The 21,495-nt window shown below is 51.9% G+C and overlaps 8 protein-coding genes across 8 annotated transcripts; 4 read left to right on the top strand and 4 right to left on the bottom strand.

Moving 5' to 3' along the window:
* Window positions 1-164: 164 nt before the first annotated feature.
* On the top strand, window positions 165-3,050 carry JCM6883_004168 (uncharacterized protein; the record flags this gene model as incomplete). Its single annotated transcript, XM_076633206.1, has 3 exons — window positions 165-731; window positions 795-2,952; window positions 3,013-3,050. The coding sequence occupies 3 exons, from the start codon at window positions 165-167 to the stop codon at window positions 3,048-3,050; spliced, it is 2,763 nt and encodes a 920-aa protein (XP_076486811.1).
* Window positions 3,051-3,407: 357 nt separating this feature from the next.
* On the bottom strand, window positions 3,408-3,899 carry JCM6883_004167 (uncharacterized protein; the record flags this gene model as incomplete). The annotated part of the gene is made up of 3 exons (XM_076633205.1): window positions 3,408-3,487; window positions 3,646-3,790; window positions 3,861-3,899. 3 exons carry the CDS (start codon window positions 3,897-3,899, stop codon window positions 3,408-3,410), a joined length of 264 nt encoding a protein of 87 aa, XP_076486810.1.
* An 895-nt stretch (window positions 3,900-4,794) lies between these two features.
* On the top strand, window positions 4,795-8,308 carry JCM6883_004166 (uncharacterized protein; the record flags this gene model as incomplete). Its single annotated transcript, XM_076633204.1, has 5 exons — window positions 4,795-4,845; window positions 4,926-5,309; window positions 5,371-5,392; window positions 5,453-5,558; window positions 5,620-8,308. 5 exons carry the CDS (start codon window positions 4,795-4,797, stop codon window positions 8,306-8,308), a joined length of 3,252 nt encoding a protein of 1,083 aa, XP_076486809.1.
* Window positions 8,309-9,071: 763 nt separating this feature from the next.
* On the bottom strand, window positions 9,072-9,489 carry JCM6883_004165 (cytochrome c oxidase assembly protein COX14; the record flags this gene model as incomplete). The annotated part of the gene is made up of 4 exons (XM_076633203.1): window positions 9,072-9,152; window positions 9,220-9,296; window positions 9,359-9,393; window positions 9,452-9,489. The coding sequence occupies 4 exons, from the start codon at window positions 9,487-9,489 to the stop codon at window positions 9,072-9,074; spliced, it is 231 nt and encodes a 76-aa protein (XP_076486808.1).
* A 96-nt stretch (window positions 9,490-9,585) lies between these two features.
* JCM6883_004164 (uncharacterized protein) lies at window positions 9,586-11,680 on the top strand (the record flags this gene model as incomplete). Its single annotated transcript, XM_076633202.1, has 5 exons — window positions 9,586-9,623; window positions 9,712-10,556; window positions 10,654-10,811; window positions 10,912-11,076; window positions 11,174-11,680. The coding sequence occupies 5 exons, from the start codon at window positions 9,586-9,588 to the stop codon at window positions 11,678-11,680; spliced, it is 1,713 nt and encodes a 570-aa protein (XP_076486807.1).
* A 387-nt stretch (window positions 11,681-12,067) lies between these two features.
* JCM6883_004163 (uncharacterized protein) lies at window positions 12,068-18,414 on the top strand (the record flags this gene model as incomplete). The annotated part of the gene is made up of 5 exons (XM_076633201.1): window positions 12,068-12,833; window positions 12,898-13,440; window positions 13,525-13,688; window positions 13,802-16,771; window positions 16,843-18,414. The coding sequence occupies 5 exons, from the start codon at window positions 12,068-12,070 to the stop codon at window positions 18,412-18,414; spliced, it is 6,015 nt and encodes a 2,004-aa protein (XP_076486806.1).
* Window positions 18,415-18,675: 261 nt separating this feature from the next.
* Window positions 18,676-20,365, bottom strand: BNA2 (dioxygenase BNA2; the record flags this gene model as incomplete). Its single annotated transcript, XM_076633200.1, has 2 exons — window positions 18,676-19,872; window positions 19,937-20,365. The coding sequence occupies 2 exons, from the start codon at window positions 20,363-20,365 to the stop codon at window positions 18,676-18,678; spliced, it is 1,626 nt and encodes a 541-aa protein (XP_076486805.1).
* A 306-nt stretch (window positions 20,366-20,671) lies between these two features.
* On the bottom strand, window positions 20,672-21,440 carry JCM6883_004161 (uncharacterized protein; the record flags this gene model as incomplete). The annotated part of the gene is made up of 3 exons (XM_076633199.1): window positions 20,672-21,144; window positions 21,216-21,345; window positions 21,405-21,440. 3 exons carry the CDS (start codon window positions 21,438-21,440, stop codon window positions 20,672-20,674), a joined length of 639 nt encoding a protein of 212 aa, XP_076486804.1.
* Between the last annotated feature and the right edge of the window lie 55 nt (window positions 21,441-21,495).

The following is a 21,495-nucleotide window of genomic DNA, read 5'->3' as shown; positions in this document are numbered from 1 at the left end:
TCTCTCTTCGTCGACTTCCCACAACAGTACCCGTCAAAGTCGCTTCAGTCTCTGTTCCCGAACTTTAGCTCCTTGTCTACAAGCTGGCCTTACACTACCCAACTATCCGAACTCAATCTTGGCTCTCATCAATAGATCATCCACTCTCGACTCTTTTCCATTCGATGAGCACTCCCTATCTACCCGGCATACCGCATCGACATTCGATTGATAATCCCTACACTCGAACCGATCCCTCGAACGGTCATTCCCAACCTTCAACTTTAACTTCACCGCCTCTCCATTCAACCTCTTTCAACAACTCGACCGGAAGTTCGTACGACACACAAGGGAGGAGAACAAGTACAGATAGCGATATACGAGCTAGGCAGCCATCCTCTAACAGCTCGAACGGACCCACTCCATCTTCCCCCGACAGACCTTCGGGAGTCTTCTCCAGCACTCGCAAGCTACTGAAGAAGAACAGTAGGACCAACAGCAACTCGTCCTCTCTCCCGGCTCAATCAACCTCCTTGAATTATTCCCCTCCACTTTCGAACCCACTACCTTCGCCTTCGCCGTACATGAAGCCCTACCCCTCTCAGCCTGCGTACCCATCGCCTTATCCTTCATACCATGGCCCTCCTATACCTCCTCCCGGTGCAGCTCCCCGTTTGGATCACCGCAGCTCCTCGAATTCGTCATTTCGCAACTTCCCTCCAAGTCAGGCTCAAGAGTCTGAAGAGGAGCAGGTATGTCAGTTCATGCGCTTTCGGATTATCGGCGAATTGACTCTAGTATCTTGAACGCGGCAGCTGGCACGGATTCGACAAGAATCTCTCGAGTACGAGCAACAACGACAGATCAATCTCGAAGCGGAAGAAGAACGCCGCCTACAACAAGCTCTCGACGAGTCGGCGGCGATCGCAGAACAAGATCGGATACGAGCTGAGGAGAGGGAGAGACTGAGGAGAATGGAAGAGGAGATCGCGATGCGAGAAGCATTGGTTTACAGTCGAGAATTCGAGCAGGCGGAGGCAGAGAGGATCGCAAGGGAAGAAAGGAAACGGACGTTGGAGGAAGAGAAGGAAGTACAGAGAGTGTTGGCGAGAAGTCGAACCGTTGTTCGAGAGGGGGAGTCGTCGCGGCAACAAGAACGAAGGGAGAATGAAGCGCTCGAGGCAGCAAGTCGACTGAGCTTGGAAGACGGACCAAGATGGGAGAACGAGGGTATCGGAAGGCATGCGGAAGCTCAGCAGGATTGGACTCGTCGGGAATCGGAGGCGACAACTTTCGGAACTGTAACGGACAACTCGACTCGACAGGACCCGAATCCAGAACTGATGCGACCTCCTCTTCCTTCGACAAGTCAGAGCTCTTTCGTCGTCACGAATCCCGATCGTTCAGCGTCAAGCTTGAGCGAGAGCGACGAAGAAGGACCTCCTCCGTCTTACACTCTCGTCGCCGACGATTCGATATCGACGACTCCTTCCCCTCTTCCTCCGTCAGGAGCCGCTCCTTCTCAACATCCGAGGCATATCTCTACAGGCTACGCTCCCTACGACATCGAAGCGGCACGGGCAGAGACCTATGAACAACTGGATCCGTCTCCATCTCTCGGCAGAACTGCGTCGACCGTCGCCTCCGTCGGAGTCCATCAATCACTTGACACGTCTTCACCTTCCCCTCTGAACTCCATCGCAGCTGAAGACTCGGCAGCAGACTCTCGAGGGACCGAGGAAGATTCGCAGGATCCTTTCGATGATTCGTTCGCGGCAGAGGAGGAAGAGGAGACAACGAACGAAGATGCGACGAGACCAAATCAAGCGATCGTAACAGAAGCGTCTGTTCAACAGCTGCTACCACAACCTCCGATCGTAATCGCAACTTCACCTTCGCAGGGTTCTGGTTCGAATCCCGCTTCGCCTCTACACGCTCCTTTTCCTCCTCTCGACGGCCTCTCCCCTGCACCCACCTCCCTCGTCAGACGTCTCTCAGAACCATCTCCCTCCGTTCCTGCTCTCCTGCCTCCTTCGGCAACACCTCCCTCGACCTCTCACTCAGCGAACAACACTCCCGAACCTTCACCGAGCCTCGACGCCTACCCTAATGCTCCTTCGTTTGGAGGAATTGTCGAGGACGCCGGAAAGTCGACTCTATCAACGGCCGAATACGTTCTCGACGGGGTTCGATGGGGCTTCGTCCCGGTTGAGCGAGCCTCGCTCCATCCTCCTCTCGATTCGAAAGGACCGTTTCCACGTGGAGCTCAACTGTCGACTTCGACAAACGAGGAAGGAAAACAAGCTTTTCTGTCTTTCGCGATTGAGGCAAAAAGTTGGGATTCGCTTCTCGTCTTTCTCCTCTGGTCAGTCGAAAGTCGCCTATCGCATCCTGCGCGGATCCTGACGCTCTTTCGTGACAACCGCAACAGGTTCGGAAAAAGCAGATTCGAAGCGAGTCCTCACGATCATGGAGCGGACGAAACTGGTCAAGGTCACCAAATCTCGGTTCGAATCGAGTTCTTTCGGTCTTTCCTCGATTCCTCCTGTCGAGTTCGTTGCCGCCTCGAGTTACTCCCCATCGTCCGTAGCCGACCAATGTCGTCCGCTACGACATCCCTCAACGGTTCGACGGCGGAAACTACTCCTGCTTTCGACGACGATTGCCCGAACGTTCACATTCTTCTCTCGAGTCGACCTCACCTCCCTCTCAATCTCGCAAACCTTGCCTCACTTCTGACTGGTGCCCTCGCTCATTCTCGTCAAGACCGTCAAAGTCGTTGTCTGTCCGAAGCGGTCGAATTCCTACGAAATCTGAATGGAGAGAGGAAAGCGGCTCAATACGGAAACGGGAACGACTCCGACGACGAGATTGGATTCAGGGACAGACTAAAGGCGAGGTTGAGGAAGAAGAAAGTCAGGGTCATTAGGACGGAATCTCAACAATCGGATCGTCATTCGGTTCTTCCCGACGGTGAGTCCTTCTCGTCGCGGTCGTCGAGGCCTGAAACTGACTCATCGCGCTCGGGTGCAGGCGCCATGCTGATTACCCCATTTTCACCCGATGATTGAATTTCGTCGAACCGATACGCGCCATTCTCCTTTCACCTTTTGACATCAATGATTGTTGTAGAATCACAAGCATGTTCTTTCTCTTCGTCTCCATCAATTCATACCTTCCGTCTCGATCATGAGGGTGACTCCAAGTCGTCCGAGGCGAGATGCGGTTCGCCCAACGAGGACGGCGATCAGTCAACAAGAGAACATCGCGCAAAGATGAACAAGTTGACAGGCTCTCGCGGACGCTCAAGGCAGCAGAAAAGTGATGGTGTGAACGACGATTTATTTGCGTTTTGGTACTAAAGTTGCTAGGCTCATATGTGCAAGGGAGAGAGAGGAGGTATCATATGTAAAGTTCGAAGAGTGGTTTTAAGCTTGGTGGGGCTTGAGTCCCTCACCACCGGAGCTCGAGGCACCTTCAGCTTGGGCTTGCTCAGCTTGCTTGGGGTCTGGATACGAACGAATAGGGACAAAAAGGAGTCAGTGACTTGAATCATCGACCGACTGACAACGCTTCAATCTCCAGTCCCGTCAACCCGTCAAGCTCCAATCCCTTCTTCCTTCCCTCTAACTGTCACACTCTGTATGTAAAAGGGGTGAGACTTACGAATTTGCTTGGATTGCTGACCATCGAAATCGAGTTGCGAGTTACTTCCAGCAGCCCTTCCTCCGGTATCGGAAGCAGGGAGGGTGGTAGTCGCGTTGCCCGAGGCGGAAGCGATACCTTGCTCGTTAACTTGAACGGCCTTTTGCTGTGATGCAGAGAAAGGTCAGCGCTGTCGCTCGGTGTCAGAGAGGGAGGAGAGGACGAGGGTAGCTTACGCCAGGAGCAGGAGCACGATCAGCGGCGGTAGGGATCATAGTTATTTGAGGTTGAGGTGGTTTGAGTAAAATGTGAAAGTGAGATGTGGAAGGAAGAGAAAAGCAGTCGGAACGCGAAATCGAGAGAAGGAGAGCGAGGTGAGATGACGCAACTGCCAGAAAAAAGTTCTCCTGAGCTACTTACGCACTCGGTGTGTTGCTCCACAGAGTCGACACGAAGAGGGAAACGTCAGTTTGGTCGTCTTTGCGAAATCGAGAAAGAAAAACGCACGGTACTGCTTTTGCGTCCGAGCTCATCGGTGTTTTTTTTCCGAGGGGAACTTTCGCACACGCGTTGTCGACAACCGCCGACGAGCTGTGGCTCGGAGGACTCGTACGATCTCCGCACAGTGCGACGGCTCATGTTATATACCGTCCGCGAAGGATTCAACAAACAGCGTCGGTGCGAAGCCTGAGGGAGAAAACTCCCCAAGCGAGCTCGAGCTGGGAGCTCACGCTTCGAGCTCCGTCGGTATTGCTCACGGTACAGTACAAGCGCTGGCTGTATTTGGCCATGGTCAGCATCGAAGAACTTAGTGTAGAACTGCAGCAGCAGAAAAGCTCACTAGAAAATTGCAAACTTCCATATCGTCCCTTCTCAATCTGTCGCATTACAGACCCCGGAAATTTTGGTAGCGAATTATTAGAAATTCTAGAACTTTGGCCAGCATTCACTCTCCAATCTCACGACTTCAGCCACACCTCCATACACACAGACACACGCGACTACCTCAATCACGTCAAACAAGTCAACAGCCATATCAAACAGGACAAGACACTCTTCAGCCCAATCGGGCGACTTGCGAGAATGGACAGAAGACCGCCATTACCCAGTTCTCCAGGATCACTTCAACCTCCCGCCCTCGTTCGGGTACAGAAGGAGAGCAGTCGGAGTATGAAAGGCAAAGGTAAAGCTAGGGAACAGACCCAGAGCGAGAGTGCAGCCGTGAGTCGATCGAGACCTTTTCCCTTCATCAGTCGTCGCTTGAGATCGAAGTAGCTAATCGCGCTCCTCGATAGCCTCAGATACCGCATGTACCTCCACCGACATCGACTACCACTTCCCTCGATGTCAACGTAGGCCCGCCGGTCGCGTCTTCCTCGAAACAAGTCGTTGTCGACCCGACTGCCGGTTCTAGCAATGGCAATCCTCGACGGGTTGGTTTACTCGGCATTCCCCTATCCGACTCGGACGACGACGAAGACATGTACGAAGCAGCGCATTCGGTTCTGTCGAGCGAATCTCTCGAGGCGAATCCTCCAGTCAGTCCTCTGATCGCACCAGTGCCTCAAGCTCCTCAAGCTCCGACCTATTCTCGAGGTGGAAGTACACGGTCAGGGCCTAGCACGAGAGGGGAAAGGCAGAGCGAGGGCGCGGCATTCGTGTCGGAGCAAAACTTTCGCGACATTGTGAGTTTCCTTTGCGTCGAAAATTTCTCCAGTTGGAGTCTAACGTCTTTTTCTCCCCTAGGTCGACGATCTCACGCTACAGAGTACGTCCTCGTGTCGGACTCTCCCTTGACCCTTCGAAACTGACTCTTCGCTCAAAACAGATCAGCAATTGCGAGCGAAATTGAAAAGACTCGAATCTGCGAAAGTGCCCAGTAGCATGAAGAATGAACGGCTGTTCGAGGTCCGATTCTTTCAGGGACTCCCCAAGTGAGTTCGCTCAACGAGCTTTCTCGATCACAGGAGACTAACCTTCGAGGACCTTTCTCAGGACTCGCCGACGCGAAATCGAAACTTTCTTGACCGACTACGTACAGACTCTCTCGACTGCAGAGTCGCGGCAAGGCGGGAGCACGGGGTCAATTGGATCGAGGGCGTTCCAGACCGGAACAGGGGAGCACCTTTTGACGAGCGGTCACGGGCAAGGAGATGGAGTCTCTTCAGTCGGTCGATCACTGAGAAGTTCAGAGAAGGATGCGATGGCGAGGGCAACTCTGAAAGCCGATGCAGACGCTGCGGAAGCGGCCGTATCGTTGAAAGGAAGTAGAGGAAGCGGGAATGGATCTGGAAGTCGAAGTGGAACTGGATCAGGAAACAGTCGAGAACACCGGAGAAGTCGAGCGGATGGAGTTCCCCGTTACGATCCACCTCCGACTCACGAGCCCTTGGGATCCGCCCCTCTCAACACAACTTCCGTTATCGTCGACCCTCCTTCTCGCCTCCGACGACCCGTCGACATTTTCCCTCCCGATCGCGACGTTCTCGCCGCGCCTTCCTTTTCTGGAGTCGAACCCGTCTCGACGACCGGAACGGGTCACGACATGCGAATCAGCGATCCCGCTGCGCGGAAACGGAAACGACTCGCCTCTTCGCTTTCGACAGACTTCGCCAAGGAGAATCAACGTCGAACACATTCTACCCGAACGAGCTCGACGAATGGTTCTATCACGTCGCACGATCCCGACACTCTCGAAACCACGATCGTTCAAATGATCGAATGTCTCTTCCTCGAATCACTTCCTCCCGACTCCGACGACGAAACTCCGGTTTCTCCTCCGGCAAATCCGCTCCAAAGCGACCCTTTCCCTCTCCCTGCTCGATCTTCCTCGAACACTCAGTACCTTCGCGCGATCTTGGGCTCGGAAGAATACCGTCACGTCGGAGGATGGGTCTACCTCAACATCGTCGCAACTTTCGCCGCTCTCCATCGTCTCAGTGCGAGTATTTCGACAGTTCGACACGCCTTGCGGACCAAGAGTGACCTGATCGAAGTCAGCGTAGACGGAAGCAAGATTCGTTGGAAAGGACCATCGAGAAAACCGTCAAAGAAAGTGCTCGAAACGCAAACGGAGGTTGTCGAAGAGTGTGCTCAGCACCTCGACGAAGAGAACGAGGAGAGGGAGAAAGAAGATCCTCAGATGGAAATCGACGCGGGAAATCGACGTTCTCGTTCACCTTCGAGTTCGGAACCGGCGACGGATTCGATCTTTGACGAGCAACCTTCTCGTCCACCCTTACCACACCAAGAGTCGTCGATATTCGCCACTTCGACTGCTCCGACTTCGCTCAACCCATCCGATTCGAAGACTGGCTCGAATTCGAAAACTGGATCCGAATGGCAGACAGGCGGTAGTTCTTCGAACGGGACTCGTTCCGCAGGAGGAGGAGGAGATCGTTTGCAACTCAAAGGAGGAGACGGCAAGCACCGCGCGTCACCTCTCAACAACAGTTCTCTGCGAAACACGGTCGAAGAGGTTGGCTCACCCGCTCGTCGAGAAGAAGACGGAACCGTCGAAGTGTTGGGATCGGGACTCGAAGTCCCCCAATCGAACCGATATCAGTACACACCGTTGTTCGCTCGACGCGCTGAATCTCCAGTTGCATCTTCGGAAGACTCTCCAGATTCCGTCTCTGAGCAAGGTTCCGACGACTCGGGGCTTCCTGGACGACCACCGAAGCGTCGCAAAGGCTACGAAGGAGGAGTCGTCTACTTCGCAAACGATCTGTTCTGTTCCGACCTCGCGGGAGACTTTGAAGTTCGGGCAAAACTCAAACTTACTGCCGACAGTGCAAGGTCGTCAAGTATTCCCCTCGGCGGCTCATCGTCTCGCGACCCGATGGATATGGAAACGGATGAGACGGAAACGGCTTCAAGAAGCGGGATTGCCGGATCAACCATTTCGAAAACTTCCGAGGAGGTAGTCGTCGAAAAGAAGTTGGACGAGGAGGACGAGGTCGAAACAGAATCAGGATCTCCTCTCCACGACACCGCCGTCATCTTCGATAAGGATTACCCGCTCCTCGAAATCTTCGAAAGCATGCCTTCGTCTCCGATGCTACACTCTCGAGACGCCTATCTCTCACCTCCTCGACCGGCACTCCGTCTATCAGCAATGTCGGACGCCGTCGCCTCGGACCATTTCACCATCCACTTCGAATACCTTCACCGCTCATCGACGTCGTCATCTTCCTCAAAGTCACCTCGTCCCTTCCCTCGCCTTTCGCTTTTCACTCGTCCAACCCTTTTCACCTTTGATCACTCGCCTTCTCTCTTCTGTACCTTACCTCGTCCGGTCCTCGTCGACTTGAAGACGCTCCATCACCACCCTTCTATCCACGCTCGCCCGCCTCGAGTTCTCATGAGTCTCTCGTCGGACGCGTCGGAAGCCGAGTCCGACTCGCAAAGTCTCTCGAGCGTTCAACGTCACATCCGCGAGAGTGCTCCTTCGTCGATCGAAGAGCGTCGTCGCAAGCGTCGCCTGAAGAATTCAGTCATTCGAGGACATCGTTTCGAATCGACAGTCGGAGGAGGAGGAGATTACCTGATGTCGCTCGCACTTCCCCTCAACGGCTGGGCACCTGTCACGAATCGTTCTACCCCGAGTTTCGAACGATTGAGTAGCTCTCGAGCTGGTACCGGATCAGGAGAACCCAGCGAATCGATCATCACTCTTAGCTAGTCCATTGCCTCACATCTCTTCTTTCTCTCTCGTCTGTTTGTATCACTACTCTGTATCTCGTCGCAGCAGCAGCTAGTTGAAAGGTAGAATCGAACTCGATGTTCTATTATCTTTTCACGCTTCCCCTCATTCGTTCTGTTTCTCTTGTTTGTACGGTTGTCTGATTTTGGGTTTACTCTTGTTTCCTTCGTTACTATTCCCTTCGAGTACTATATCTAGGCATGCAAAAACACCGTCGCATCACTCTCTTCTTCCTTCTGTCTCTTTTCGCTGTCGAGGTAGTCTCGCAAAAGCAGTTTCGGAGCGCAGGTCTCGCCTTCCTCGTGCAACTTGCTGTTTATCTTGACTCCTTCCCTCTGTTCCAGATGCTTCGCATCCATGCGAGTTTGCGGTCTTCCGCTGTCGTAACGAACGTTTGTCCGACTTTACTCTCACTGACTGTAACCGACTTGGGTTTCTTTCTGGGCCCTCCCTTCGATGTCAATTCGTTCGTATCGAGGCCCGAAAAAATGGGTAGCATGGGTGAAGCTGCACAGATGTAGCAGTTGCAAGGACAACATCATCGTCATCGTCGTCTTCGCAACAGAGTTCCTTTAATCAGTTTTCCTTTTCTCTCGAGAGCGTCTCGTCTGTCTCTGGCTCTGTGCGGGATTCGAATGGATGCATGAGAAGAGTTGTTACATAGCCAACTTGTGGACGACCGAATAGGATACAAAGATACGGGAGGATACGGGAGTGGCGAAAGAGAGAAAAGAAGCGAGATCTACGAAGGACGATTCGTCGGGGGATCCACAAACCCTCTCAATAACGGATCCTCTTGTTCCTTCTCCTTCAACTGTAAGTCCTGTACCTCATACGAGCATCAGTACCTTGCACGATCCGGAGAGAAGGGAAGAGATGGAAGAGCGAACTTGTTGATGTTTGGCCCAAGCTAATTCACCAGCTTTCATAGTTTCCGTGTGGGTTCTCCAGATTCCATACAATCCATCTACCAACTCTCCACTCGATCAGCAGGTTCCAGAGGAGCAGGAGAGAGGGAGAGAGACGAACAAACGGATAAACCGAATAATCCGGAAACGGTTACTCTGTGGACTCACGAGGGGTCAGTACAGAGACAGAGAGAGGGAGTAGGAACGGAGCTACCGGTGAGCGATATCGGCGAATGCTAATCTTGATGCCATTGCGTTGAAAGTGAATCGTTCAAGATCAAGCCGATCGAAGGTTGCTTCTCTTACCCTCACTCCTCCCGACCTATCGATACCATATAGTCACAAGCTATGTCAGCGAATCAACCACGTACCTCGACTAGTAGTCGGTGAGTCTCCCTCCTTCTCTGTCCGACTCATCGTGTCATCAACCAACTCTCCCTCCCCTCTCTCCCTTTCTCTCTCCTCGCAATGCAGTTCGAATAGGGACGACGTACTACAATTCTTAGATTCACTAGATACCTACTCCTCGAATCCCGCTCCTGCCCCATCCTCTTCTTCGGCGAGCGCGGGACTTCCTCGTTCGACTTCAACCAATTCGTCCCTCTCCCAAGCACAACCCCCTTCTACAGCCGGCTCAACAGCAACTACAGCGACAGGTGCGCCAAAGAACGCTCAAGAAGCTCAATCCGTCCTCGACTTTCTGGACGAAATCACCTCCTCGAAACCGACCACTTCTACTGCTCCCCGAGCTTCTCTCGATAGCCAAGCGAGGAGAACCCCAGTTAGTGGAATGAGAACGGCGGGATCGAGGTCGAATTTAAGTCAGGTCGCAGGGCAGGGGGGATCACCGGGACAGAGTCAAGGGAGGAAGAGTACGGAGAGTGTGAGATCCCAGCAGCAGAGGAGTACGACCCCTGGAGCTTCATCTACTCCCAGTCGGACTCTACCTACGACGCAAACGAATCAATCCCCTGCTCCTGCCGCTCCTTCCTCTTCGATTTCTTCGACGCAACCCCCTCAAACTCAACCCCAAGCTCAATCACAACCCTCGACTACTGCCGCAGGAGGTGGTGGATGGGGTTGGTCCTCCGTCTGGTCTACCGCCTCAACCGCAATCACCCAAGCTTCCCAACTCGCACAACAAGCTCGTACGGTCGCTGAAGAACAAGTTAAATCAAACGCAATCGGGGAAGGGTTGATGAAGGCTTGGAATCACGACGACGGAACGGAAGGAGGAGAAGGAGGAGCAGCGGGAGGAATGAAGAAATGGACAGAGGGAGTTCAGGGATTGGTCAAGGGAGCGAATTTGGAAGGATTAGGTTAGTCCCTCTTTCTCGTTTCCTCTTTCTGTCCTTCAAGAGCACGACCGACAAGAGAGGGGACCTGACTCGTAACGTTGCCCGTGGTTTGAAACAGGTAAAGAGCTCAAACCGACGACTCTGAAATCCCTCACCGATCTGCTCAATGCCGTAGCTCCTCCGATCGCAGAACATGAAGTTATTCAAATTCATTTGAGTCATTCGATGAAAGGTTATGATGGAGTTGAGAGTTTGGTTTACAAGGGATTATCAAAGGTACACTCGTTCTCCTTTCGCCCTCTTCCTTCGTTCTTTTCGCTTTCGATCAGAGAGAGCGAAAGCTAACGAGGTGTTTGACGGGACCGGTGTACTACAGATTATGGAACAGATTGAAGGTGGGACTTTGATGGTTAATAGAGCGGAAAACCCGGAAGAGGAAGCAGGAGAGACGGAGAAGAAAGAGGTTGGAAACGAGACGGAGGAGGAAGAAAGGGATTTGAATGCGGTTGAGGGATTAGAAGCTGGGTGGAAGTTAGCTCAAGTATGTGTTCTCATCCCCGTCACTCTAATCTAGAAAGAGCGTTCTACGTAAAACGCGATCAAAAATTGACTGAATTCCTCGATCTTCCCTTCCGCAGGATACACTCGAACGCTTAATCGCTTCCACCTACAAGCCTCCGAGCGACAAGCCTCACTCCTCCTCATCCCTAACACTCCCCATCACGACTTCCCCCGTTTATCTCCGCCTGCAACCCGTTCTCTCCCCTCTCCCCTCCGTCCCTTCTTCTCTCTCCTCAGGCGGTCCCTCATCACAACTCTCCTTCCTACTCCTCCTCCTCGATCCAACCCATTCCCTAACACACTATACCTCCTCTCAACCTTTACCTAGTCAATGGCTCGATATCCCGTTCGAGGAGAACGAATGGGTCGAGGAATTCATGGTCGATAGTATTAGGGGGGCGGTCGAGGTGGTCGGACAGGAATATATCACGGGGAGAATGAGGGCGCAAGGGGAGGCGTTGGAGAAAGCTAAAGAAGAGGTTAGGAAGGGCCTGACGAAGGAGGAGAATAAGGTTGCTGATGAGGAGGGACAGGAGGAGGAGGTTAGTAGGTTGAGTCAGGAAGCTAGGGTCGGGATCGTCTAGACTGCTTGAAGGCTTGAAAGGTGATTGACAGCGGCAGGGATTGTCTGAGCTTGACAGAGGGAAGACGCGTTTTCTTTGCGATTTTTGTATTCGAGTCTTTGGTCCATTTTTTTTCGTTAATTTGTTTTTTGGTTCGTTACCCTCTTGTGATCAATATAACTTTTCTCACTTAGTCTTCACTCCATCGAGAACGTGCCAGCCAGACGAGGAAGTAAAATATTTCTCCAATTCGACGACGACGTCGGCGCTTCGAGCTCCTCTTGATCTCAACTTTCCTCCTCTCGTCTCACCGTAACTTCGCCTCGACATTCAACCAACGAGCTCTAGCATCCTTCTCACACAGCTACGACAGATCAACAACCAACGAAGCAAGCAAGATCACAGTATATGCAACATGATTCAAATGATCGTGTCAACTCATCGAATGGATCAATCGAATTAACCTCATCTTCTAACTCTACACCTACTCCCTCGATCAACACTACGAGCACCCAAGTCAACGATGGACAGAAGGGGGATACGAAAGAAAGGGGAGAGGGGGAAATGGAACGGAAGGGGATCGGTCGAGATGATCTAGTGATTCCCTCATCAGAGGACCGCTTGCAGGGACAAGGGGCGACAGAGAAGGAGAAGGAGACTCAGATAGGAGAAGGACAGAGTCAGACAGAGGGGAAGGAATTGGGATGGATCGGAATTAGTGAGGAGAGCGAGAGCGGGGGAATCGAATCATCGACTTCTCAGGGGACCTCAACGGCGGGCAGGCAGGAGAAGCAAGTTGATAAGGATGCAGAGAAGAAGGAACCCGCGGATACAGTCAAAGAGGAAGGAGGAATCAAGGATGAATCGACTACGTCAATTTCGACAGAATCGAATCCTACTGCTTCCTCTACAGACGCCGACAAACCTTCGTCAGAGCCTTCGTCGAAAGTCGACGTTCCCGCGCCATCCTCGAACGAACAAGTTGCGAATTCTTCAGTTTCCCCTCTTCCTCCTACCCCTTCTCCTGCTGCTCCAAGCACAACTACCGCATCGACTACGACGACTACGGTACCACCAATCACTAAACGATTCTCGAGTTCCCTTTCAGTCAACAAGAAATTCCTAGAGAAAGCTGGAGAGAAAGCTCATAAACCTGAACCGAAATTAACTACCAGTCAGTCGTCCTCTGCCTTCTCCCTCTCTCCTCAGTGCACTGACTTGTTTGGAGCGTAATCTAGCTCGTCTATCTACTCCACCGGTCCAAAACAGCCCAGTTTCAGCGTCTCATCCTCGACTTTTGACCGGGAAAATCTCTTCTTCAACAACCAACAACCCTTCCTCATCCGCTAGTTCAGCAGGCGCGAAACCTCAGTTATCGACGAGACAGAGCAGTACAGGAGGTTCGAGTCAATCAGGAGGAGGAGGAGGAGGAGGAGGAACGAATCCGCAATCCTCGGCTTCTGCTGCTTCTTCTTCTTCTTCTCCGATGATTAATTGGTCAAAGAAATCTACTTCCCTTTCTACTTCCTCGACTTCTTCCTCGGCACTTCATCCGAACGGATCCACTAGCTCGAAAACTTCGGGACCGGGAGGAGGAAGTTCATCGGGAGGAGGAGGAGCGGTTTGGAGCACGACGACGAGTAAAGCAAGTTACTCGGGTTCTGGACCAGGAATGACGACGAAAGTAGGACATTACGGTGGGATTGGATTAGGACGAGGAGGAGGAGGAGGGTTCAATTTAGCATCAGGAGATTTCCCAACTGCTGCTGAAGCTGCTCATGGTACGCCATTCTCCCTTTCTCCCTCTTCTCTCTCTCGGGATTGATCACTGACCCGAGGAGGGGCTTGATGGTGTGTGTGTTTAGCGAAAGAATTACGAGCCCGAGCCGTTCTGGAACAGATGCAAGCCCGAGAACGAGCCCTCCAAGCTCGAGCGGCGGCCGCGGCAGCTCAGAACGCGAATTTGTTACAGAATTTGGATGCGTTTAGAGGGGTTCATTTGGATCCAAACGCGAGTCATTGGGATGAAGTAAGTTCCCACTCCCACTCCCACTCTCTATTCTTTCTCTCTCTCTCTCTCTCTCTCTTGGCTGTGGCAAGAGGAGGAGTCGGAGACTGATGAGTGATTGATTGTGTCGATAGGATGAAGACGATTTCTTGGATACTACGATCGAATTTGGGGATGGTACTCAATATAAAATCACTGAAGAAGATGCTGCTGCCGCTCAAGCTCAACAACAGTTACAACAACAAGAACAAGAACGCTCAGAAGCCGAGGAGGCGAATCGTCAAACTCAAACTCAAGGGACGACTTCTCGATCGAAGACGAAGACGGAGGAAACTTTACGAGAACCTTCACCGTCCGAATCGAAGAGGTTGGAAACTCCTCTGAAACCTGGAGAGATTGGGTACGGGGAAACGATGTTGAAGAATCATCGAGAAGAAAGGTTTAGAGATGATTTTGATCGTTCTTGGCCACCTAAACGACCTCATCAACCTCAAGCTCAATCTGAACGAATTCCACCAGCCTCGACTGCTCTTCCTTCCCCGCCTCGTCCTACCACCTCGACCTCGACTTCCTCATTGGCGTCAAGAGGGCCCGAAAGAGAAGATTCGAACAGAACGTTGTTGTTCAATGATCGATTAGGGAAACTCGAACCTGCTTCTTCCTCTACCGGTACTGGTACTGGTGGACGTCGAAGAATGAGTAATAGCGGTACCGGTACTGGAGTTCGAACCTCTCAAGATTTACCACCTCATCTCCAGCTCGATCGTAGAGATCCTTCACGTCGACCTTCAATCACTTCGAGACTGAACGAACAAGCTCCTCCGACGACGACGACGACAAGGAATGCGTGGCCTAGAAGACAGAGTAACGATTTCTCAACACCTCCTCCTGTTTCCTCTTCCGCCTCGTCGACTGGAGGTCGTCAATTACCTCCTCATCTCGCTGCCGCCGCCTCTCAAACTCCCGCTCCTCCCCCTTCATCATCTCGACTCCCTTCGACAGGATCGTCGCAACCTCCTCCAGCAGCGCCTTCGACGAAGATCCTATCCCCTCCTCCTACTAAACCTCTCGCTCCTTTACCCGAAACTTCCCTCCCTCCTCCTCCAGCTCCTTCCTCCATCGAACCCTTATCGACCTCAACATCAACACAGACACCGGTACAGTCTACGAAAGAAGTAGAAGGAGAAGCGGGGGATCTCGAAGCGTTACATGCGAGGGAGATGCACGCCGCGGCGGAGAGAGCAAAGAAACGTCGACAAGAGGAAGAACACGCGAGGTTGGAACAGATCGAGAGGGCGAGGAAGAAGGCGGCCGAGTTGGAGGAGAAGATGATGAAGATGAAGAGTGAGAGTGTTGAGAAGACGAAGAGGGAGGAGAAAATCGTTGAGGAGAAGAAGGAGAAAGTAAAGGTCGATAATCCCTGGAGAACTACGGCAAAACCTCCTGCTCCTCTCCCTACACCGACGCAGCAACAAGCCCCGACTTCGACTTCGATCGTTCCTCCGACGACGACGCAGCAGCAGCAACAACCAACTTCGATCCTCACGAGACCTCCTCCTCCTCAAGAGAAATCGATTCCCGTTTCTGTTGTAGCCGCTCCTCCTCCGTCTCAACCTGCAACTACTTGGAGAAGACCTTCGAATCCTAGTACTGGAGTACCTCCTCCGCGCGGTCAACAACAACAACGCCAAATCCCTCCTCATCTCGCTCAATCGTCTCAATCTCAAGTTCGTTCTGAACCTTCTCCAGTTCCTCCAACCGTCATTTCCCCTCCTTCTCTTCCTACATCGGTGTCGACTTCAGTTCCGCCAACAACGATAGAATCAGAACGACAAACTTCTCCACCTCGTAGTAACAAACTCGTTTCACCTCCAACCGTCCCGTCTTCTCCTTCTGCTTCTCACGAGCGAAAGACCTCAGCGACCGCGACGAAATCGAATCATCCTCCTCTAGGTTACAAGGTTCCGGAAGTTAGTCAGTTGGACGATTTAATGTCGAGAATCAAAGGGGCTATGTCCGGGAAAGAAACCCAGAGTCAGAGTAAAGAGAAGAAGAAATCGGGAGAAGAAATCGACAACGAAGAGGAGGAGACGAATACGATCCCGATTGTCAAACTCCCACCACCTTCAACCCCGACAACGAAACTGCCCCGATCTAGATCTAATGATCTCTCTTCTCTCGAATCTCGAGGACGTGGTCGAGGTCGAATTGAAACCGTTCGAAATGCTCGAGTCGCCCTTCCAGCACCATCCTTCTCGTCCCTCGAACCTCCTCTCTTGCCCTTCTCGACTACTTCCCGACCCGCCCGATCCACTTCCCCTCCACCCGCCTGGAAAGCCTACCTAATCAAATTTCCCCCTCTCTCCCCCTCACATAAAGCGCCTCATTACCGTTCCCTGAAACTATTCCTCTCTTCTCACAACCCCCGTCCCGTCCCAGAGGGTTTCTCGTCGAATCCGTTGATCCCCGGAATCAATCCGAGGAGGTTGAATAGGGATGAAGTGTTGATCCCGAAGAGGTTTGTGAAAGGGAAACCGGTTTGTCCGGTTAAAATACCGAATGAGGAAGGGAGGATTAGGAGGAGAACGAAGGAGGAGGAACAAAAAGTGGAGGATGGAAAGATGGTAGAGAGATTGGAGAAATTCAAGCCGGAGGTTAGGATCGCGAGGAAGAAGAGTTTGGTGAGAGCTACTACTACGGAGGAGGAATCGAACGAGGTTGGAGAGCAGCAAGTGTCAGGGATGAGTGAATCGAGGGGATCAAGAGGAAGAGGACGTAAACCGGATTCGGGATCTTGGACTCGAACGGGAGAATCACCGTCACCCGCTCCATCAAAGAAGGAGGAGAAGGAGGAGGAACTAGTCGCCGACCAACAAGTTGAGGATACGAACCTTGATCCGAGCGTTTCTCTACCTCGAGGAGCTTTGGCCGGAGTCGCAGCGCTCAAATCGAGACAACCTGTCGATGGATTCTATGACGCTTCTTCAAAGGAGGATAAACTCGAATCGCTGAAGATTACGAGTGAGCTCAAAGGGGAAAAGGTAGAGGCGACTCCGAGGGAAGAAACTACTCCACCGGGTTCGGAATTGACGAGTCGAAACAAGGTGAGTCTTTACTCCTTCGTTCGTCTTCTATCTAGATCTAGATCTGAGCTAATAACGACTCTCGATTGTAGATGACACCAAAGTCACCTCCATTCAAACCGAAAGACGTCAGCAGCGTTCTTTCGTCTCCTTCGGCCGCTTGGACGAACAAATCTCTCGCGCTTTCGGTCCTCGACCCGACCGCGTCTTCCGTATGGTCTGCGACTCCTGTCGATTCGACAGTACACGCTCGAACGATCAGCGAGAATCAACCCGAGAATTCGTTACAAGGAATCGTTGACGATGACCCCTCAGTCGCTCTTCCCAGCTCACTCGCTGAACTCAAATCGGAGGATGGACATTCGACTGAAGGAGGAAAAGAAACGTCACCGAGTCGTCAACCCGCGAAAGACGATGCGAAACTACGAGCGGTCGCTCCTTCGTTCTCTTCGTTCTTGCACGATTCGGCCGCTGCGATCGATAACTCGTCGACTTCTTCCTCTCTTCCTCCGATTCCTTCTTTCCCTTCGGCTTCACATCATCCTCTATCGCAGCAACAACGACCCCAACCTCTCGTGTTTTCGAGTTACGGTTCGATTCCTCCTCAATCGACTCCTTCTCCCGTCAACCCTTACTCTCCTTCTGCGACCGCTGCGTACCCTCCTCACCTCTACGGACCTCCCGGACAATACGCTCCTCCTCCTCGAGCTTACCCTCCGACGACCTACGGTTTGGGTTCATCAACTTCGAACGTTTCTCCTTTCCTCCCTTCTCAACCGAATTCTCATCATCATCATCAGCATCAGCATTTCTCCCCAGCTTCTCCCGTCACTTCGACAGCGCTCGGATACCCTCCTCCCGTCGCACCTTCTCCGAATCTCTACGCTCGACCTTTGCCCCCTTCGACGGCTCAATCGATCCCTCACGGAATCACGAATCCAGCTCTGATCGCGAACTATAGTAGCAACGGAGTATACGGCGGTCAAACCGTTCTCAACTCGGCTGCTGCTCGATACGGTGCAGTAGGTGCAGGACCTCGACCACCACCACTAGGTCCTCCTCATTCTCCGAACGTCGTCGCTCCTCCTCCTCCTCTCGGTTCCGGTTCGACGTCGTCTCAATTTTATCCTCAGCATCGTAATTCCTACTCTTCCCAACCGAACGCCTCATATCTCTCTCAGCAACAAGCATCTCCCTACAGTTCTCCAGCGAATCCTCCTCCTCCTTCGCACGCGAACTCGTATCTCTCAAATCCAACCTCATACCGTTCCTCCTCCTCCTCCTCTTCTGCAGCAGATCCGTATCATTCCCATCATCGTTCAATTCCACCTCATCTACCAGCAACTTCCTACGATTATCCTCCTCCTCCTACTTCTCCGAACTACTCCCGAGGAAATCAAAGCGGAAGATCAACTCAAGGTGCTGGTGGGAACAATCATTCTTTTTCAACGACGATGCCTTCCCCTGTGATTTTACCTCAACATTTACCTCCACCTCCTTTCTACTCCCATTCTCACGCTCACTCTCACTCGCATTCTCAGTCGCAGCAGCAGCAGCAGCATGGAGGAGGAGTTTCGGTGAATGGATTTGGAGCACAAGGAGGAGGTGCGATGACGAATAGGTTTGGAAGCAGTGGGAACGTCGCGGCTCGAAGACCTTGGTGAGGCAGAGAGACAGAGATAGAACGAGTATTGGGGAGATGTGGCATTTGAAGAAAGAGGCGTCTCGAGGGATTCGAAGATTCTGGTTTTTTTTAAGCTCGAAGTAACGAAAGAGACTTGTTTGCATAGTATGAGCAAATCTAGTAGAGTAAGAGCGAGAGAGAGAGAGAGAGACAATGCGTAGTAAGAAAAAAGCAACAACTAAAAACAAACAAAGATAAAATAAACCTAAAACCCGACCTCCTTTTGTCCAACCTGACTCCATCATTGTTGTTGCAACAACGCTTCCTTCGTTCTATCCCTACACAACTTCAAGAAACTACTCAAATCTGTCCCACCCGTTCCCACGACAACTTCTCTCGCGTCCTTCTCTCGTCCTTCTCGTTTCCTGACGATTTCCGCTTGTTCCTTCGCTAATCTCTTCGTTTCCCATTCCATGAAATGTACCGAGTCGATCGAAGGTGGATGACGAGCTTGAGCGACGATGAAATGAGTCGCGAGAATGATGTGAGTGTCTCTGAATTTCTTCATCGATGCGACGGCGAGATCGTACGATGCTTGTAATTCGATCGGATACTGAAGCGCGAGAGAACGGAGAGAGGGGAGAGAGGAAGGGGACGAGGAGGAATCGTGGATCGAGACGAGGTGCTGTAGGAATGAACGGTGATGATGAGGCATGTAAGCCGACATTCTTTGCATGAACGTCGAATCGGTTAAACCTGATTTGGGTCCTCCTCCTCCTCCTCCTGATTGAGCACCGTTGTTGTTGTTTCGAGGAGCGTGATCAACTCCGAGGAAGAGATCGATCGCATGAACGAGAGAACTTTGACCCGCTGAAGGTCCTCCAAACTCCATTTCGACGTCTTCACCATTCGGTCCAACTCGTTCGTACGTCCATTTCCCTCCATTGAACCAAGGTCTAATCTCCCAGTAAAACACACTCGGTTCGATGGATTGACGATTCCCCTTTGGTCCGAATTCCCCTTTAACGGCATCTCTCATCAAAACTGATAGTTCATCGATCAAGAGTGAGATCGATTCGAGGTATCGACCAATTCGGGAGAGGGCGACTCGATCGGAGAAGAAGGTTTCGTCGAGAGTTGAAGACATTAACCGTAAAATGGTCGGTCCGTTCAATTCGCAAAAGAGCGAAAGGAGAAAGAACGCCCGTTCGGAAGGGGAATGAGTGAACTGAGTCGTGATGTCGACGTTGTCGGCTCGTAAGGGTTTTGTAGGGTCGAGGAGTTTCCAGACCCAGAGAACGGTATCGGCGTAAGTGAGAATTGGGGGGATTCCGAGTTTTTCGGAAGTGTGCACGAGCGGAATCGAGAGAGAAGCGGGGACGACGGTCTGAGAGGGGAAGGAAGAGTGCATGTAGTAGTGGGTGAGGTGGGCGAGGAGGGTGTGAGCTCGTCGGAGGAGAGGAAGGGTCGTTAGAATAGAAATATCGACCGAAGGGAGCTAGATTCGCACAATCTTTCTGGTCAGCGGAAGCCGCTACATGATGACAGAAGATAGAACTCACAGATCTGACTGATTGCCTGAACTGTTCACTCAATTTCCCTACTCCACCTCCCGTACATCTCGAAACTTCCTTCGTCGCTTCCTTCAAACACGATTCCATTCGATCCCAACCTCTCCCCAATCCCGCTAGCGATTGTATTGGTTCCTGAGGGGGTAAAAACCCCGTCTCGACTGAAACGTCAAAGTCTGCTGCAGCGAGAGAAGAAGTATCGATCGCTGAATCATCTGAGGATCGTTGATTCAAGGCGTGTTGGTCGGGAGAGATGGGTCTCGGGGCCAAGAAATGATTCGAAGGGAGCTGACCTCGAAGTGAGGGAGGGAATGCCGAGGTAGATGAAGAGGAATTGGATGAAAGTTCGTCCTCATCGTCGAAGAGTGGGAAGGGGATCCTCCTAGCGGGGTTACGGTGTTGACTAGTTGAACCCGTCATAACTCGAGATCCGGTCCAGATCGTACGCGTACGAGTGTCGAGGAGCCGTGGGAGTGTGTCGGCTGACTCAGCAGGAGATTTGTTCGGCGATCTATTTCGATTCAACCTGATGGAAGGCGTGATACTGTGTAGTCGAGGACAGGTGATCTGAAGAATGTAGATGCGGCTGATAGAAAGGGTGGAGAGAGGTGAATCGGAGAGGAGAGATCGCGAAATCGTGGAGATGAAAATTTCTCAAAGCTCGCGACAAATTTGAAAAGCCCTCTCGTATTTGCCACAACTTTCACTGTAGTTCGACATAATAGATTACAATATAGGATAATCTTTCGCCCCTCGTTCCAACCCTGCCATTCTCCAACCTCTTGTCGATGAATCAGACGAATCTCTCCCGCTTCCATAAGATAAGACCAACTGCGCTGGGAGGGATCCTTCGTGTTCGTCGCATTTAATCACTGCGCCTTGACCTTGAGGATTAATCAGCGTACCCTCCTCGTCCGCGAGTACGAACTTTTCTTCCCCTCGAGCTTGAAACGATAAACTTCGAAATCCGTAATCCTTTTCTCTTGTGCTAGTACTTCGCGCTGGCGCCAAGACGATCTTGCCGATCGATGAGATATGATTATAGATGATATGTACGTTGTTTAGGGTCGGGTCGAGTTGAAGAGTACCGAGTTGAGACGGTGAGTCGATGATTAGGGTCAGATTTGAAGATTGCCAAACGTCGATCGTTGAGGTAACGATTCTTCCAGGCAGTCTCAGTGTCAGGTTATGACTTTTGTCTATCATAAGGGACCGAGAAGCATGAGTCTCGATCTGGGAAAGACGCACAGAGGAGAAAACGAAAACTCACAAATCGAAATTTTCGACACGCTCGCTTCGAGAACCCATTCCCGGTTCTGTCCATCGAGATCGTGTATGTCTAAGCTATGCTTCGGAGAGATATCTTGATCGTAGGTGATTGGAGAAGGAGTTGTAGCGGTCTGCGAAGGGGTGAAAACGTTAGCTCACTCCTCAATGAGCAGAATCACGGACGACTCACCAGCCGGAACACTGCAGGTCTTCTGAACGGTAACATGGTGATTATGCAATGGCCTGTTGAGCGAGAGAAGAGAGGTTGTCGATGTTTGATG

Source organism: Sporobolomyces salmoneus (assembly GCF_050403485.1).
Source record: "Sporobolomyces salmoneus JCM6883 DNA, S_salmoneus_JCM6883_v1_ctg35, whole genome shotgun sequence".
In the NCBI taxonomy this organism is placed as follows: Eukaryota; Fungi; Basidiomycota; class Microbotryomycetes; order Sporidiobolales; family Sporidiobolaceae; genus Sporobolomyces; species Sporobolomyces salmoneus.
The sequence above is the reverse complement of the archived record's forward strand: the minus strand, read 5'-3'. Positions and strand labels throughout refer to the sequence as shown.